The 20399-nt window shown below is 42.5% G+C and overlaps 1 protein-coding gene across 3 annotated transcripts in view; it reads right to left on the bottom strand.

The window, feature by feature from the left end:
• The window catches only part of ugp2b (UDP-glucose pyrophosphorylase 2b), a 49706-nt gene extending 29328 nt beyond the window's left edge, over nucleotides 1-20378 (bottom strand). For 2 of the 3 annotated variants that reach the window (XR_013962675.1, XM_080741142.1), the window contains exons 1-3: nucleotides 19800-19994; nucleotides 14526-14656; nucleotides 9939-10046 (exon numbers count right to left, since the gene is read on the bottom strand). Coding sequence is in view for 2 of the 3 variants with exons in the window: in XM_080741142.1 (XP_080597268.1) it covers nucleotides 9939-10046; nucleotides 14526-14624 (207 nt within the window). In the remaining variant the exon portion in view is untranslated. Of the gene's footprint in view, nucleotides 1-9938; nucleotides 10047-14525; nucleotides 14657-19799; nucleotides 19995-20308 lie in introns of those variants that run through there. The other variant, XM_080741143.1, reaches the window with a different exon arrangement.
• Between the last annotated feature and the right edge of the window lie 21 nt (nucleotides 20379-20399).

The raw sequence follows: 20399 nt of genomic DNA, 5'->3' as shown, positions 1-20399 counted from the left end.
ACAAAAAGGTCAGTGTGTTCTAACACGTTTGAAGATTGTAGTCAGTCAGCCATGAGAATATCTACAAGCAGCTAAGCGAGGCAGTCAGTGATCATTACAAAATGAAAACACTCGTCATTGTTGAATAATTACTAATAATAACTAATAATCTTAATTCGGAACACATCTTAATTATTTACTCTGTGACCATTTGGTTTGCTGTGGAAATTCACCTGCATGCCAATGAATACTGAGTAAGAAGAATCAAAAAGATGAATCCACAATTCACTCTTGGTCTAATGTTTACAAGCCTTGGAGAGTAATCTCTGTCTCTCTAAGGGAGCTGGTGAGATTACAAGAGTTTTTAAGGGAGGGCATTTCACACAAGCATAAGAGTCTATTGTTAATAATAACCTTGATGCAATAGCTCAGCAGAACGGTATGAATAAAAGATCAAGAATCGACTCACTAGACAAAGGATTTCTGTCTGCAAAAAGCAACATAATGAAATTCCAGCAAAGCCAGGTGCAACATTATAATTTTCCATCACTGGTTTAAAAGATGAGGCCGTGTAAAGAAACCTTCAGAGGAAAGGCTGAATTTTCAGGAAAACTGAAAGAAACTGGGAACATATATGTCCATATGTTTACCACCACGTCTTCCAGGGTGACGTATATTTTTCAATGTGGTGATGGAATGGAACACGATTTGCAGGAACATGTGACCTGAATCCTGGAAGACATGTTATCAAGAGACAAAGTTCTGAGTTGTCTGGAGAAGTATGGTGTTCAAGTGAAACAGGCCAGGTGTAAAGCTGGTGTAAAACGCATTTCGAGAAATGCGTTTTTCAGGGAAAGGAGAGGGAGAGATAGATAGAGAGAGGAAGGGACCCAGTGGTCCGAAAAGAAATACGAAACTGGCGGCAGTGTGCAAACGTGATTGACATTACGTGAGGTTGATTTCTTTATTTACGTGCTCCGAAATTCGCTCCTATATTCGTCCGAAAGAACGCAGCAGTGTGCAACGACCTTAAGTTCATGGAAAACAGTGTGCAGTACTTAGGACACATGGTGTACAGTGAAGGGCTCTATTCTATCCCACAGAGAAGGTGGAAGTTATGGTTAATGATCAAAGCCTGTATCCACCCTGCTATGACCCGGCACTGCTGACAGTTCTTGGAAATGGACAGCTGAATTCAAGAAAGCGTTCACAAAAGGAAAGACACAGTTGCTACAAAGCAAAGCTAATCTCAGTTCCCAGAAGTTCTTGTTTAAAACAGAAACAAACGAGAAGCAAACCAGATGTGCTCTATGGCACAAAGAGGCAGGCGATGCATCTCCTCATGGCATCGGAGCGGTAGGACTGCTCATCATGGAAAAGCCAACTTCAAGAAAAGCCAACTAGATTTGCTTCACATGCTCTGACTGATGTAGCCAGAGAGTAAATATGTGTGAATACAAAAGGAAGCTCTATACAGTAAATTATCTTAGGAAAAGGTTCCACAATTATATCTCTGTAGGAGAATATTTATTCTCATCGTTGATCAAAAAAACGCTCTTGTTAAATGCGGGGTCACGGTCAACCAAATCCCACCTCATTATGCTCTGAGAAGGCAGTAGTGGGCAGTGGGCACTGATGCTCATGGTTTACAGCTATGACAGACTGGAGTATGACAATTCCACAGAGCATCCAAACGCAGACGAACAGTCCTGCCTGCCAAGACCAGACATGAATCTGCTTTGGTTGTCCACACACGAGCCGCCAGTCTCGTAAATGTTTTGGGGTGAGCATTCGAAGAAGAAGAAGAAGATGACTGTGTCACAGCAACATACAGTAGACTGGCAAACTTCCTGGACCTGTTCCTAAAGTGAAGAGAACTAGATTCAGTCTGCTCAAGCAAAGTCTTGTGAAAATTGTTGATGAAGACGATGAAGCAGTGTCAAAACTGATTCATCAAGGGGTGACTCATTTTGTGTGAGAAACCTTTGCGAGGGAACCTAAAATTGGTTACAACCTGCTGATCGGTTAGACAGAGCAAGAGCATTGACCTCTTGCTATGCTCAAGAGTGTGTGTGTGTGTGTGTGTGTGTGTGTGTGTGTGTGTGTGTGTGTGTGTGTGTGTGTGTGTGTGTGTGTGTGTGTCTCTCTCTCTCTCTCTCTGTCTCTCTCTCTCTCTCTCTCTCTCTCTCTCTCTCTCTCTCAATTATTTTATTTCTTTTATGAGGCAAAAAGCAATGAAGAAAGGAATCCAGGCCCACTAAATGATAACCAGATGTTGTAGTGCTACGGTGGGTTACTAACGTGCATGTCTGTGTGTTCATCTAATACATTAATTTGTGTATGTTCATCTAGTGTCTATGTGTTCATTTTGTGAGGGCATTGTAACTCTGTGCATGCCTGAGTTCAGAGTTTCTACAATTACTGTGCGTGCGAGCGCGTGTGTGCACAAAAACTAAAACCTCCAGGGTCACTTCTCACCCTGTTGGCTTTCCTGTTTCAAGTGCTGAGTCACCAGTCCGTGGGTCTGAGACCTCTAGCATGCCCGAAACTGGACCCACAGCAAGTCCCCCAGAGTGGAAACATGAGGCCTTGTCTCTGTTGGCCAATGAGGATGGCCTGACTAACACAACAAACAACTTCTGAATTCTGACAGCTCTCTCTAAGCCTCTGTACTCCCCTGGGTTCATCCTCTGGCAAAGAGAGAGGGGGGGAGGGAGGGAGAGACGGAGGAAGTGAAATACAGGAAAACAGAGTGTGAGGGGGAAGAAAGAGAGAGATAGAGACACTGTAGATAATGTAGATAATGTAGTGTGTCTGTGTGTGTGTGTGTGTGCGTGCGTGTGTGTGTGTGTGTGTGTGTGTGTGTGTGTGTGTGTGCGTGCGTGCGTGCGTGCGTGCGTGCGTGCGTGCGTGCGTGCGTGCGTGCGTGCGTGCGTGCGTGCGTGCGTGCGTGCGTGCGTGCGTGCGTGCTGTGTGAGTGGTGTGTGAGTGGTGTGGGGTGTTTTGAGAGAAATGTGAAACGTGTTTTGGAGCCAGACTCCCCATCTGAGCCCTGTACACCTGAAAGGGAAACATTTGCTTCGTGAACAAAAAGTGTAAAAAAAAAACAGGAATGAAAGATGAGGAAATAAAGAAAATCCTTCAGAGAGTAATTGGTTTTTGAGTTATGGTTACAATCTGAGTTGGATTTAGGTTAGTGTTTAAGGGTATGAGTTGTACAGTATGGCCAGATGTATGGAGAACCGAGAATGACTGGAAGCAACAATGGAGTGCTCGTCTGAGGACGACCTAGAGAGAATAACAGGTAGAGATGCTACCTGGGAAACAGGCAGTCCCTGGTTTGCATCGAGGCCCAGACTACTGTATGTACAGTAGGCGACGGGAGGTGACACATTTCTTTACTGTACGACCTAAGGTTCAGGAGTTATCAGCCGAAACGTGAAGCGCCCTGTTATAGAGCCACCATGAGATCCACTTGAAAAAGGATTTGGGGCAGAGGCTCTTCGTTGACCTACTGGGCGTGCAAAGTTTACTGCTGACTGGACCAACAGTGCTGGAGGTTAGCTGCTCACAGAATGACACAATGATGGACGGACGGACAGAAGTGAGTCTGGCCTGGCGGGAATAAAAATAAGGTATCGGCTAATTCTCAACTAAACACAATAGAGGCAGACATGCAAACTGGTTAGAGGTGAAATGGGTGGGAAGGATGCATGATCAGGGAAAGAACAGGCACGCTAGAGGCGAGGGGTCCTCTCTGGATAGAAGTATGCTGGAACACAGTGTAATTATGACATCATAGAAGTGCATGCCGGTTTTTCATTGTGCCTGCAAAGCCTTACTGCGCTTGTTTGCATAGTTATTACGTAAAAAAAATCACCCTCTCCAACCGGCTTCCCACTCGCAAAAACACGGCCAATTGTCTTCATTGGACTGACCAGCAGAACCGGACGCACCGTGGAGGATTTTTTTGAACCCCAGTCTCCAATGTGGGTGGGCAGGAACCCCTGTGTCACCCGGACACAAGGGTATTTTCTCATACTGTACAAGAAACCTCCCAAGTAGGCACAGTCACATCATAGAATTCATAATAGTACTCTCTGCACCCTCTAGATTTAAGTCACTGCTTAGAATTTCAATTTGCTCTCTCTCAGTTTATATAAATAAATGGGTAGGCTGGGTAGAGAATAGTGACACAGCTTCTCCTCACTCGCCACAACCATGAAACACAGACCAGGCTTTGTGTGTGTGTGCTTGTATAAATGTGTGTGTGTGTGTGTGTGTGTGTGTGTGTGTGTGTGTGTATGTGTGTGTGTGTGTGTGTGTGTGTGTGTGTGTGTGTGTGTGTGTGTGTGCGCGTGTGTGTGTGTGTGTGTGTGCGTGGCACTGCGTGCGTGTGTGCCTGTGTGCGTGCGTGTGTGTGTGTGTGTGTGTGTGTGTGTGTGTGGTAGACTGGAGGCTGGTATCGGCGCCAGTCCAGTGACTGGGGAGTTTTGTGAATGTTCAGTGAGTAAGAACCAAACTTGGCACATGCTAGCTGCCATCACACATCTCTGGTGTTCATTTGCATCACTGTATCTGTGTGTGTTGAAATACACTAAGAAATACACTAAGACCACTGTCTATGGCCTGAGAACTGATGTGAAAACCCATATATAATCCTTTTTTGGGGGGAAAGACAAAGCTTTACAATTGAGGGTTATTGTCCTAATTATAAGGGATTATACTGGGATCTGACAGGATGTTGACACTCAACATCCTTACAGAATTACAGGATATAGCATGACTGTCATTTGCTCTCTCTAGCAAATACACATTTGCATCACCACTTCAACTCAACTCAAATGTTCCTTTGTAAGTGCTGACACTATTCGTCGCACCCTCACTCGGACCACCTCGCACCATTAGTCAAGATGGAGTGAAAACGTATTATTATTGTGAGCTCGCTGAAAGGTGCCCAGTATGTTACAGTATACCAAAACTTTATAGACCAAGGTTATTCTCCTCAAAAACATTACCGACAGTACAAAGGCAGGGCCCTTAGCCAATGATGTCTTGGTGACATCACCACCAACAAATGCAACCTGATATAAATAACAACAACACCCACATGAAATCTTTGGTAGTATGTTCTGATTGTTCTCCCAAATCTTTAGATACTAAAGTATATAAATGGTAAATGGTGCATTTATATAGCGCTTTTATCCAAAGCGCTTTACATAGATTGTGCATTACATTCACCCATTCACACACCGGTGGCAGAGGAAACCATGCAAGGTACCAACCTACTCACCGGGAGCAATTAGGGCTTCAGAGTCTTGCCCAAGGACTCTTCGACATTAACTCAGGGGGAGCCCAGATTCGAACTGGGAACCCTTCGGGAACCCTTTGTGCTCTAATAACGGTTTCTCTACCCCTGAGCTATGCCTACCTATATCAAGTGTAGGAGTCTCAGAAGTAATGTTGGAGTGCCCGTTGGGCAGGTTTTTATGCCCATATATGTTGGAGTGCCTGTTGGGTAGATCTTTGTGCCCATACATGGTGTTCCATGCGAGCCCACACTGTTTCGTATGAACAGTATTTCTAGTTATCTAGTTATTATTATAATTATTATTTAAATAATATCAGTGGTGTAGCATGGATTACATGTAGCCTACCTGGGAAGCTGGAACAATCAGGTTTTCTAATGGGTGCTTGCACTGTGCACATACAGCCTGTCTACAGAAAGGTTGTAGTGCTCTTTTTTGGACATAAAAGATGTATATACCGGTATATATATGGTCGCACCCTTCAATTAAAAGCACACGCACCCTAAGCCATTGTCTCCTGGCTCTGGGCCTGTGTGTACTTAGTTGACCGGGGCCCCACCACAGGCCGGTCTATTGGCCCTCTCAGTTTTTCCATGTATATCAAATATCTTTGGTGAAAGTAGCGTTGCATTGTGTTCGTGTTGTGTGCTTGTAGTCAGATCTGCCATTTTCATCCAATTGTTGCCTATTATGACAAGCCCAGAATAGCGATGCAAGGATTTAAGTGATTTAGTGTATTTTTTGTCGCAACTAATTGATGGGGGTTGTAGTAGCCATAGGTAGAGAAAATAAGACAGGAAAACAAAAAGGCTATGTCTACAAAGCAATTAAATGCTAATAATCATCATCTCTAATGCTAAAGGTTTCCCTCATCATAAGTCTGGCTCGCTACTCGCCCAGACAGTTTCTTCTGGAACGGTTTGTGTAGTTAACTACACAGACTGGTGTCACAGTTCATTAGGCTGGATTAGACTTAAAGGAGTCATCCAGACCAAAACACATATAGGGTTAAATCTGTCTTTTATCATACCCCTTTATACCTGCTTTAGTCCATTTTTTTTCATAGCTGCCCCTGTTGCTAGATTTCGGCTGCCCCTGTTGCTAGATTTCGCAGGCCCTCTCATAACTAACAGAGTGTATAGCCTTTATACTAGTGCGGTTATTTCTTCAGCTTCAAAGTTAGTATTTTTTTATTGGATTGTGTTTACACAACGTCCTGAGACCAACCAAACCGCTGTTTTGACCTCACAGGCACCCTTACTTGTCAAACCGACCCCTCCCTCCCCTCCCTTTCTAGCCTCTCCTCTCCCTGCTCTGGTGCAGAGCAGAAGCCGTTTGACAAGTAAGGGTGCCTGTGAGGTCAAAACAGCGGTTTGGTTGGTCTCAGGACGTTGTGTAAACACAATCCAATAAAAAAATACTAACTTTAAAGCTGAAGAAATAACCGCACTAGTATAAAGGCTATACACTCTGTTAGTTATGAGAGGGCCCGCAAAATCTAGCAACAGGGGCAGCCGAAATCTAGCAAAAGGGGCAGCTATGAAAAAAATCGACTAAAGCAGGTATAAAGGGGTATGATAAAAGACAGATTTAACCCTATATGTGTTTTGGTCTGGATGACTCCTTTAATATACTGTAGGTTCTACAATACAATACAATAGGTACAGACAATAGGTACAGATAAGGGTGCTTGCTCTCTTGTTCTCTCTTTCTCTGTTCATCTCCATCTTGGTATCTCTTTGTCCTCATCATGTTGGCGTGGGGCCAGTAGCTTTCAAATTATCACAGATTTCTTACGGCTTGCTGACAGCAAGGAAGTGCTTGATACACCAATTCAATGGGGAGAATGGTATGAATGTGTTTACAGTGCAGGCAACATTCCTGATACAAGTTCATATCCGAGTTGAGGTGATATTCTACCTGGTTATGTGCTTTATTTGTATCAGGATTTTTTTAATTGCTTTCGAAACAGAACAATATAAGATACCTTTGCTTCCAAATGAAAATGGCCAAGTGCGGCCAAGTGCATGGCACCAAAAGTGTAGGAGGAGTAGCGCTGCAAAATAATGTTTATAGAGAAAGATGGAAAGATGGATGGAAGCAGGAAATAAAGTCGTAAAAGTACTATATAGTCTGCAGACTATAGAACACTAAAAAGAAGAAAGAAAATAAAAGGGTTCCACGTTTGAGCACCAAGAGAGTACCTCTGTTTTTTTTTTGTTTTTTTTGTACATCTGGTTTTCAACTGAGGGGAGAACCAGAGAAGCTTAAACTTCTACCTGAAGTAAACCTTTTAATATCTCACGCTTTGAAGCCCAGAAAACATGGCAACCTGGCATCCAAATCCAACTAGAACTGCACTCTGTCGAGGTGCCAACTTGCGTCTTGTGCACAAGTAGGCCAAGTAGGCCATGTATGGCCTACTTGTGCGCCAGCAGAGCGCGCCATGAGGTGCGCTACCAGTGACATCACCACTGGCATCACCAGGAATGCTGGTCCCTCGATGACTTTGCCAGAAATGCTGGACCCTGATTGGACTACGTGCTTAAACAAAGGAGGACACCGACATACATACCCAGCCGATTGCAGTACTTGCGTGCTCTGCTTGCGCAAATAACTAGATTGCACTCTGTCGAGGTGCCAACTTGCCCCTTGTGCACTTGTGGCCATGTATGGCCTACTTGTGCGGCAGCAGAGCGCGCCCTGTTATTTATATCAGGTTGCACTTGTTGACGTCACCAAGAATGCTGGTCCCTGATTGGCTACGGGCACAAAGACAAACATATACTCAAACAGATACGCCACATACAAAATCACAGAACGCAGTACTTGCGCACTCTGCTGGCGCAATTCATGAGGAGCACTGAAAGCATCCCATGACAATGAAAAAAGAAATCTAACTCCTTGACTGAAAGACAAGAAGGCAGACATCCCCCAGTGAGTCAACTCAAAGAAGAAAAATTACATTGTGTATTCAGTTAAATGACAAAAACTCTTTACTTCACTCTTGTAATTGGAGACGTCTGAATGAAGGAGAAGTCCATATAACCCATCAGATAAGGGAAGTCAGGATGTAAAAAGACGAAGTGATCCAGTTCACCGCATTTGTCTCCTGCCCATTACGACGTCAACACGCTTAACATGTGAAAGGAATAAGGGAAGGGGATCAAAGCTTTCGCCTGGATTCACCTGATCAGTTCTTTGTCCCATGAAGTTTGTACACTCAGTGTAAGTTCCACATGGCATCACTCTATAACAAAGACCTGGATGCAGTGTTCCATTCCTTGTGCTAGTGACCTAGTCAAACCCCTCTTTAGAACAAAGTGCCAATAAGTGCTTCTGTAATGGCCCAGGTGTATGGGGATTCAAGTATCTATTGAGGAACAGAAGACCCCTTTAACAAACAAAGAAAAGTGGAACATCCTATAAAGAATGGAGAGGTTTGAGTTGTTCTTAAATGGCTGTATGGGCGCTGAATCAGGTTTCGAGAAATCAGGTTTCCATGCGCCCTAAATTCCCTTCCTGCTCTTTCCCATTGGCTTCAGGCCTTGGAGTGTTCTGAAACAAATTTAAAATAGTGCATTACACTGTATATATTACACGGTTTCACCTCTATGCTGTACAGTACACCGTTGACACCGGCTTGCATACAAGCCTGGTTATCAACTGTGTAATCTATAAGCTGACTGCCTTTTTACGATGACCCAGCACTGTTCCGGTGGGAGTGGGCTTTGTGAATTGACTGAAATGGGTTGTTACGGAATGGGAACACCGGTCCATAAAAATGCTGGGCAAAATGATTTTAAAAGCCTCATCAAGTTATTTATGGACGACATTTTGATATATCGACAACTTCCATATGCACAGTGTCATGCATATCTGTATAGGCCATGGGAGAAGGAGGTGACTTTGCCGATTTGTTTTCCTAAACAGTATATTGTTGAAAGATACATTAAAGCAGTGGTGGCAAACTAATTTTGGGGTGAGGGCCGCATTGGATGAAAGGTGACTTGATGAATGCCTTCTGAATGCTCAGAAATGTATGCTCTACAAGCCGGATCCGGCCTGTGGGGCGTATGTTTGACACCAGTGCATTAAAGGCAACGTTAAGTGTGTGTGTGTGTGTGTGTGTGTGTGTGTGTGTGTGTGTGTGTGTGTGTGTGTGTGTGTGTGTGTGTGTGTGTGTACATAGCTTAGTCATACGGTCCTCGATTGGATTTACTGTATGTCACCATGATGGATCATGCATAATACCCTGGTATGTGGAGAGAAAAATGCACACATACACCCAGAGCAGCATGTGACAACTTAAGATCACTTAAATGCATGACATCTGTCATACAATGCTGCAGGCCTACGTGGTAAAGGAGATGGACAATATGGACCGAAATCAATAGCCATTTGCCTGTCCGTACATTATGTTCTGTCCTCCCCGATGCCCCCTCTTCTATCAGATCAGAGGACACACAACAGCCGAGGAGACATACATGTACAGCAAAGCTCAATCAACGTACAGATGAAAGAGAGAAGAGGAGCATGTTAGTGTTTATGCTTTGTCAATGTCCGAATGATCTTATTGTGCCAGTATAATCTTGTGCAATAGAGAAATTCAAAGTCGCACACACACACATGCACTCTCATTCCACTTACTGAGTCTTCTGGGGGTCTTTGAATCTTTATCCACTCTACAGATGGTCCCTTCACCTGAAGAAACCTGTGGAACAGCTTCTTGAAGCCTTCAAAGTCTTTCCTGGACACCTGCAACACAATCATAATGTTTTAGTCCAAATGAGTCAGAATAAAAAATAAGTCCTAAAATAATAGAATCTGTTTCAAGATAGTCCAGATAGGTTTGTTATTTGTTTTTAACTTTTAATTATTTGGTGGAGATTAACAATCTACAGTATTAAGACCACCTCCTCACAGCACATGAACACTTTCTTCTCCGCTGCCATTGAGGCTAACAAACATGCCCCTCACACCTTACTGGCCCCCACCCCACCTCACCAATCCCCAGGACCTCCCGACCAGGGGGCCAACTAAAAGTTCCTATGATTGGCCGCTAGTTGCGCTGTTCTGGTACCAAAAGCAACATGTTCTCCATTAGATTCCATTCATTTCTCCCAAACTTTTACATTTGATTGTCTTACCTTAATAAACATTGTCAGAAATACTTTATGGTAAAATTTGTAAGAAAAAATAAATAAATACTTTATAGTTCCTGTCGCAAGTTTAAAGCCTTGATCACCATGATATGCTTTTTGTTAAAATGTGGTCCAATTTATGTTATATTTGATGTTAAAGCAGGGTATGCTGTAAGAGGGGCTTGAGATCATAGGCTTGTGATGATTCTTCTTCGTGTGCTTTATTTTCGGCAGGCTCAAGTCAACACATTTACCCAAGTATCCCTGCGGTTGCACATGACCGTTGGCAGCCAATAGCATTCCTTGGGTACCATTAAAACAATGATGGCGGACACCATACAAAAAAAGTGTCATTTTCGCAGTATAGAAACCAATGGGTTCCCACCGTCCATATTTTTTACAGTCTATGCTCCCGACCCACACACCTAACCTCACCTTGCTGGCCCAAATAGCGTGTGCATAGCGATTGTGAACTCCTACATAGGGGTAGGGCCTGATAATCTTAGGCTTCATACCTACTCCTTTTTAAGCATTTATTATTGTATTGGAATTATGACTTTTATTGTGCATTATTTTGTTTTTAATGCAGTATTATAGAGTATCTTTTTGAAGCGGTGAAAGCCGCTTCCAAGGAGTGGCTTTGTCTGTCCCATACAGTCTGTCCCATAGGCTTCCAAGGAGTCCTGTGTCCGTGTCATGTCCCGTGCATGCAGTATTGAGGATTGGTCAAGCTTCACATGACAATTTGGCCCTCCAGACAAAATCATTCATTCATTAAGAATTCATAAAAATATAGAACTAAAACACAGAATGTATAGATCTAGAACACAGATTTCATAGCTCTAGAACACATAGAATAAGAATTCACCGCTTCACTTCGAACCGAATTCTTTTTATGTTCGAAATAAAACATTCAATCAATCAATCAACAAAATCAATCGATTCAATTAAAAGAAGAACTACAGTATGCTCGCAGTAATGGACAAAAAGATCAATAAAGACACTCTGGGTAACTTAACTTAAAAATGACATTACCCGGAGAAAGGAACTGGAGCACACAGGTCTTCATTTAAATATTTAAGCAGCGAACACGACAAAGGCGTGTAATTTGACAATACTGCATTTTCACAGCTGTGACTTGGATAGAGACCAGGTAAACAGCCTCACCCAGACTATATACGGTTTTGTGTTTGCCAAATGCCAATACATATTGTATTACGTAATACGTCATATTGTATAGATGTTTTGTTTGAGCCACGCATAGCAAGAAGCCACACATCCATGTCACAGCTGCTTTGACTCATGAAGGCGCAGCATTAGCGTAAATACATTGGTCGTGTTCACTGATTACATATTTAACAGCTCTGTGTGCTCCACTGCGGGTCAGTCCTTTTAAGTGAAGTTTCCCAGAGTGTCTTTATCAGTCTATACATTATATATATTGCCATTTACATTGCTAGAGTATATTCATTTTACAGTATATTGCATATTGTATATAGTTTAGTATATTGCATATTGTACATAGTTTCTAGTTATTTGTGCTTAGCTTTATATAATTGCTTATCTAATTATATATTGATTAAATAGTTGTATGGGAGACTCATTCATTATTATGTGCACACATATCTGACAATAAAGGGGATTATGATTATGAAATACAGCAACATCCTGTCCCAGAGAGTGAAGCCCAGGTTAAAAAGACTTCAGAAAGTTATTGTGCCTTGCAAATAATGGCATATCTTACAATAATAATTAGACATTTTAAAGCTTAATGTATGAATTTTCATGCATACATTCATGTTCTTCTGCAGTGACACAATGGAGAATGTGGAAATTGTGTTCACTGAAACAATTGCTGCATTGCAGTGTGTAATATGTACCCTAATGAGAAATGAAACTCATAGACTAAGCAAGATCAGAAAATGCTGAAACAAGCACCAGAACACTTGACATGCTATCAAGTTGTACACCTGCTGTGAGGTAACAAGACAGGGACTTATAAACAGCCTGTCTTCCATGTGAATCTCTGACTTCCTGTGGCCAGTCTATGACGTCAGTCATCTACAATGTATCTATGTGCTATCTGTGTGGTTGCTATTGTCAACACATTATTGTTCTAGGTCAGAGAATAAAAATCACACTCGTGTGAACTGAGCGGTGGTGTGTGTGTGTGTGTGTGTGTGTGTGTGTGTGTGTGTGCAACAGCGCCCCTCCCTTAACATGTGTGGTCAGAAAAGGTTACTGCAGGGCCAGGCTACGGACACGGAGACATACAGACAGACAGACAAACAGACAGACAGACAGACCCACACACACGGCCACGTATAGGAGCGTTGTGACCACCGCTCAAAAACTATGGTTTAGTGATGAGTGCAATGGATTCAGAATCATGAACAAAACCCTAGTTAGACTCCTCATTATGCTCTCTGTGAATGGGTAGGTGCAAGAAATGATTAAAAATGAAACCCATGGGACATTATTTCACCACGGCAACAAGAAGAAATCATAACTAGACACCATAAGGGTCCTAAAAAACAGGTTTAAAAATAACGTTGTTCGGGTGCTGGTGGAGCTTCTCTCCTGCCCTTCTATAATGGAAGTCTGTCAGTAGGCTATATTATGAGCGGCAGGGCAAGCCACAGGTGAATGACAGCTTGTGTGAAGTACGGTAATTATTTAACGTGTGTGCAAGTTGGTCATGAGGAGGAAGCTATGTCGACTTTCCTTTCTAACTGTTTTCCCCCCACTCTCTCTGGCACTGATAGCTATACTGTATGAGTGTATGTTAGCCTGTGCAAACTGATGTGCGTTCATGGAACCCTCTTTGACACTGCATTACGGTATGTGTCACTATTGTGTTCTCTTTTTTATTTCCTACATCCCATTCTGCAAATCACAATCACGCTCTCAGAGGGAGTGTCAAGAGTGTCTTGTAGAGAGCAAGAGAATAAAACACAGAGGACCCTATTTGGACGATCTATGCGCATGCAGGGCGGAATTGCGTCTACAGCAGTCTACAGTTTGCAGTAGACCCATTTGTGCACCCAAATGATGACTCGAAATTACTTATCACAGAAAAGTCCCGCAAAGTTAGGCTTGCGGGATTGATGGCAGCCAAAAAGATTATTGCTCAAAGATGGAAACCACCTCATGACATTTCAAAAACTCATTGGCTGATGAGCTTTTTGGATATTTCCTATCTGGAACTTTCATCATGCACAACAAGGCACAATAACAATGTGGACGGACCTGATATCTTAACTGAAAAACCTACTGACTGTATAATTCTATGGATCGATTGTGTGAGTTGTATTAGAGCTGTGGAGGGGTGAGTTGGGAGGGGGGTTGAGGAGGATGATTGATTGTGGTTATTTTGTATTGTAAATTGTTATTGTTGTTTGATATGGGAAAAGCAATACAAATAAATTATGATAAGGGGATTTTGGTATGAAGAAATAACAGATAGGAGGAGGAGAAAAAGTGAGAGTGTACGACCATTCGACCAACTATAACAGCAGTTTTAATAATGTGAGGCACAACGCACATGATGTGAGATATCTTGACATATCAACTTAGAAATCGCTCGCTCAGGCTCATTCAAAGTTATTTTCTGCTATATTTATGCATCAGACAGGATTATTTATACCACAAATTGACGGAGAGGCTACAGTCCAACTGTCCTTGTGTCGGAGCTTTATGGATATGGAAGACTATTATTTGCTGTCCTTTGAGCAGAAGGAGGCATTCAGGAGGTTCATGACATTCTAACAGGATGAGAAGTATAATAATAAAATGTATTGGCTACAATAATTGAGATAAATGCATCTATTTATTTTTTTACTGTTACTGCGTTGAGCACTGTCAACATTCAGGAAATATCTGCACTGTCACTTTTCAGCCTGACTTCCAATATAGCATTTAAGATAAATATTTAAAAAAGTATTGAAGAAAAATACTTTGTATCTTCGTGTGTGTGTGTGTGTGTGTGTGTGTGTGTGTGTGTGTGTGTGTGTGTGTGTGTGTGTGTGTGTGTGTGTGTGTGTGTGTGTGTGTGTGTGTGTGCGCGCGCGCGCGTGCGTGTGTCTATACATACCTCCCTCTCGGCCCCCGATGTTGTGTCCAGTAGCTTCTCCAGCTCGGCGTGCATGGAGCTCTCCAGCTGTTGCCGCATTACTTCCTGGAACTGAGACATCCCGCCGTGGGCCGTCTCCTTACTACTCAGACCTGGGGAGGAAACAGAGAATGGTTGTGCTCCATATTTTTCGTCTTGTCTGCTTTGCATATTAATACATCACGCGTTCATCACACTTCCTAAAAGCGCTGTGGTCAGACGGAGAAGCTGGAGGGAGGCTAATGGATTGGACTTCCCCTCAAACACTTGCAATAATGTCGTCTTGACAGGCTGCCGCCATAGCGGTTTGCATGGGGAGTGTTGTTACGTTCCACAGTGTCGTGTTTGGGTTTTCCGTGTTTTCCTTCTGGAATGCGAGTTGCAGCTCCAGCCTATCCTGGGTTTCCATTAAATCATGTGGAGATCATAAGGACAATTAGTTTTCGTAATATTATGCAGGACAATGGTTGATGGTTGGCATGGGACAAAAGATGGCCTATTTTATGGTAGGATTTAATATGAAATGTCTCTAAAAAGAAAACAAAAAAGAACAATCTCCATGGCCCCCTGGTGAGAAAATAAAATTACACCACCGCCATCCCGGCTCGTAAAAGAGAGACAGGCATGTTGACAGGTGACTGTTCAATTTGTCATTGAGATGAGCTGTCTAGTATCAGGACACAACAGAGACAGGTGAAGGAGGATGAATTATCACTGGGGTGAGTGACCAGATGAAAAAGGGAAGATGAGGGAGCTGCTTAGACCAGAATTGTACTCCTCCTGTATGTAATAAATCCTGAATCTTACTCAAAGAGAAGTATGTGTGTAGATGAGACGGCGAGAGAGAGTGGATGATTTGAAGCTTATTAAAGCAAACGAGAAGCAAATGAAAACAAGAGTGAATCATGTTGAGTGTAAAAGACAAATGACAAGTATGTAATAGGACATTTCTCACATAAAGACAACTATAAGTAAAAAACACTAGTAGTCTAATTAAGAAACCAGGGCAACAGACAGCTAGGTGCAGGAAACAAGAGGGGAGGAGGACACAGACAGAGAGAGTCATTACATAGCTAACTGCGAGTATGGTGCCCTGCTATTTGAACACTTCCGTCTGTTTGGGCTTCTGGTCTCTCAGCAAGTAGGCCTATTTCTAGGAAGAGGGGCTTGTCATTAGCCAGCGGCATGGTGAGAGTACCAGAAAAACATACAGAACAAATCCCTGATACTGGCAGCCAAGTCGAACAACAGAGTTAGCAGGAACAAACACTTTACCGACACAGTATGCCAAGAGGACAAGAAACACTCTTGTTGGCTTCATCATAATGAGGGCCTCCGGGAATGTGGGCAATTTTGAGTGAAACTTTGCGACCCATAAAAATAGGTCCGCGACCCACAAATGGGTCCCGATCCACTATTTGGGAAACATTGGTTAGGCCGAGTGCATCTCTCCACTCCGACATGTCTCCTTTCCGACATGTCTCCATTCCGACACTAACCCTATCTCTAACCCTAACCCTAAACCGAACCCCCATGGGAGTGTCGCCACTCCGACAATAAGAAGTCAATTTCGGAGTGGCGACATGTCGGAATGGAGAGAGCCTCCCGGTTAGGCCACTAGTTTTAACGGACAGGATTCAAGGAATAAACCTGTATTAGCCGTCATGAAGTAGGTGCAGTGCTCCTTCATGAAATCCTACAAGGTGAAAGTGACACTAAAGTGCATTAAACTCAAGGGGAGCCAAGAGCGACATAACAGCTTCACAGTCGTAGAAATAAGCTCAAATTCTGCAAGCAACCTGTAGTTAGGACTAGGAGGATCGCAAGGCTGAGAGCCACAGCTCTGTGACCACAGCTGCATCATTGTCTCCACCAGGTCGGACGGCCAAATGCCGGAGACTATGTTTTCGCCCCTGTCTGTTTATCCATCCGTGTGTGTGTGTGTGTGTGTGTGTGTGTGTGTGTGTGTGTGTGTGTGTGTGTGTGTGGCTTTTAGGCTTTGTAAACAAAGATTCCACTGCAGTAAGAGCCGCTAACTCTTGTCGTCCTCGTCCCGGACGGATGGAGAAAGAGTGGCTGCCTCTCTTCCACTGGGCAGATATGACAAATAATACAAAAATAGTGGAAATAGCCAATCTACAAGCTCAAAACGTGTTGCATTGTGATGTGTTGTGTGCTTTTAGATCGTCTATTTCTGAAACTATTGTAAAATGTATGAACATTTTTCAAAAATAAACAATTTCTGATCGCAATCTTTCTTATCGCAAATAATTGTGATGATTTATGTAATAATTGTAACTGAGAGAATTCCATGTTATCAAGACACTTGAGCATTGGAAATAGCTGTGTAGAATTGGATAGAAATGCTGAGGGATTGTGGGTGTTGTTGAAGTTTGACTCAACATTACATGCAAATCAGCAATGTTACATTGCATGTAATAGCAGATTTCAAACTAGTGTCAAAAATTCTGTTTGGTGTTGAGCCTTTTTTTGCTCAATTGACTGGACCCCCCCCCCCCCCCCCCCATATATAGACCCCATATATAGAAGACAGATTGGATTAAAATAACCCTAATATATATTATAATATATATCATAATGTAATCACCAATTTTGAAACATTTCACTTCGCTTTTACTATCCGTGCTGTCTTCAGGAATCGCAGCTATGGATGTAAACACAAGATACGCAGCGCAAGAGCAATTATAAATTGATTTTAGCAGGTGTAATTGAGCTACCTGACAGACCCTTACCTGACCTCACCTATATTACAGGTATTCATTAACAAAGTACAGATGGCAAATGACATTAAATGCCAAGCTCGACACGATGAAACAAAAGCAAGACATAAACCAGCAGACTTTAACCTCTTCATCCACCTGATACAGTGGTTGGTGACATAATACACTTGGATCCGTTGCATGACTAGGAAGTGCCATAACTTCTCTGTAAAGCAACACTGATTGGGAGATATACTTATGTACATATTTTTACGGAATTATAACATATTGTAAAATGACATACAGAACATGTTTCACTGTGGTTGCTACTGAGCAAGTCAAGTCATAAGGGGGAGGGGGTGATGTATAAATGAATTATGGCTTTGGTGGGCAATTATGAAAAGAACCTTAAAAGTAGCATGAATACATTTGTTACTGTTGTCTTAGGGAGATGTAACCTACCCAAAGAGCAACACAGGCAGGGAATGGAATCCATGACCCCGGGAATGTATTCCTTGGTTATCTGCTCAAAACTAGGCCTAGGGCACTGTTCCCAAACAGTGGGTCAGGACCCATTTGTGGGTCACAGACATATTTGTATGGTCCCTAAATTGTTTGTTTGTTTGTGTAAAAAGCTAAGTTTGATTTTTTTTCTGAAAAATCTCCAAAATTCCATAAATGCAACAACTAATTTCTCCTTTGGGTCTCTCAACCTGAAAGGTTTGGGAACCACTGCTATTGAGCAAGAGAGGAAATTGAACCATAACGTTAGCAATAGAAGTGTCATCCTTTACCCATTGAGCTGCACATGACATGTTGAATTACTGACCCTTACAGAAGTAATGACATGTCTACAACAGCGCTGTACAAGACCTCTGTTGTAGTATTATTACCATTGAAGGAAGTTCATCTCCTATTAACTATACACACAGCCATGAAACTGAACACACAGTGAAAGCTGGGTGTACACTGTACAGTAGGCTATAATATTCTACTTCCCTGAGATCACTTACCACAGTTACACTTACCACAGTGTAGCCTACAAATGGAACCAAATGTTCCATTTGTACACTGTCAGTTACTTGTATGGGTCAATTCAGACTTTGAGAACCAATGACCTACCATATAGTGCCATGTTTCGATTGTAAAGTCGGTGTCCCCCTCAACTCAGCTGTTTAGTGAGTGGTAGTGTAAATCCAGTGAGCATCAACGTTTCAAATGAAATCTCCCAGAGAGGTATACGACGACATTTATAAGTTCAGTACATTCCTTAAGAATAGACAACTTTCTTGAGGTAAAAAAAAAAAAAAATCCCAGACGACCATTCATTCCACTGAAAACCAGCGCTGCGGTGTTGTTGAGGCACTACGAATTAAACATCCATTTGACCAACCTTCCCATGATCCAAGAAAAGAAGAAAAAAGAAAAACACCTTCATGGGATCACGTTCACCTATGTGTATGGCTGTGGGCCAAATGTCGCCCCTTATATACATATGCGGCTCAAACAGATCTGCTCTATGGTTTTGATTGCTTTCGGGGTCTGCCTCTTTTCCCAGATAGAGCAAATGCACGTCACAGTTCTTTGCGTGACTCCCAACTTCTCCTTCGAGTCCATCTCTTATTGATATATGCCTCGCCCCCCACCAGACCACCACCTCTCGCTCAACGTATTTTAACTCTGACAGTAACCGAGCTGGACCCATTTGGTTAGATCCCTTATAATAACCTCAGTTTAATTTGTAACTTTAGCCTACAAATGAATAAATCAACAATCAGCGGTCTGTCTGACCCGTACTTTCCAAAAGGGCTGATGATGGTCAGATGAATGAATGGATGGTTGTTACACGAAGTCCCCGACCAATAATCATGGATACACATAGTCCTAGGAATAGGATACACCATCAGTGGTGGAAAAAGTACTGTACTCACACGTTTTAGAAGTAATGTATCAATAGGCCTACTGCAATCTAGAAATACTCTGTTATTACGAGTCAACGCCTGTGTTCAAAATGGTACTTGCGTCAAAGTACAAAAGCATTGGCATCTAAATGTACTTGAAGTAAAAGTACTAAAATGTTTGAAAATAGCCGATCAAGCTTAGGTAGCCTATAAAATAGGGTAGGCTAAGCCTATATAAAATGGGGCTAAAGTGGTTTATGTATGTTTTATAATAATTTGTTGTAATTTATATCTGCAAAAGTACAATAGTGTCTCTGCTCCATCTCAGAGCCTCTGAGATGTAATGGAGTAGTAACCAGTAAAGTAAAAAAAAAAAAAAAAAAAGTACAGTAGCATACAGTACTTGAGTAAATGTATTATGTACTTAGTTACTTTCCACCACTGCTGTTCTTACATTGCTACACCGATAGGAAGGAGGTGGCGTGTTATGCAATGTACAACGGTACAAGACGACAGAATTGTCAGTCACATTTGAAGTATGGGATGGTGTGTTAGGGGGCAAACGACCAACAAACGACACAATAATAAAGGACATTTATTTTGTGCATATTGTGTAGTAGTAATGCTGCTCTTACTGTGCGTCGGATGGATGCTGTCGGAAGAAAGTCGTAGAGGAGGGCTGGCCTGGACCAGAATCCCGGAGAGCGACCAAAATGTACTCTGTGTCGTTTGGTTTATCCAATGCTCGCACTTCTATTTTTCATTCAGCATTATTCGTTGTAATAATGTAAAGCAACACATAAGCTCATTAGCACAACAATAAATGGGACTATAATAGTTTAAAGGTGAAGATGCATTGAAAAGGCAAACCCAAACAGAAACAGGAACGATAGGAAGCGTGTGCGAGTGTTTTAGCCAATGGGAACGCTGCTTTTTTTTTAGAGGCGGCACGTAATGTTGACCAGAGGACCAATAGATTTCTGCCACGTCCTCATGGTCCAACCCAAAAGCTCGGTACTTCCGCACTGGTAAGAAATCGATCATAAAGCATCTTCGTTGTGTCCAAGTGTGTAAACTCTAGGAATAAATGCTTTTACAGCGCTTAATACAATACAAACAATGAATCAATGAGTATATATCATACCTGCCAACCTCAGACCCTTAACTATATATTACGCCTGGACGTCAAGGCTCTGTGATGCAATGTAGGGTTGTGCACAGTGCACAAGCACATT

The sequence above is a fragment of the Nannobrachium achirus genome, assembly GCF_963921795.1.
Source record: "Nannobrachium achirus genome assembly, chromosome: 13".
NCBI classification, from domain to species: domain Eukaryota; kingdom Metazoa; phylum Chordata; class Actinopteri; order Myctophiformes; family Myctophidae; genus Nannobrachium; species Nannobrachium achirus.
Note: the sequence above shows the minus strand (reverse complement) of the source record. Positions and strands in the feature narration are given on the sequence as shown.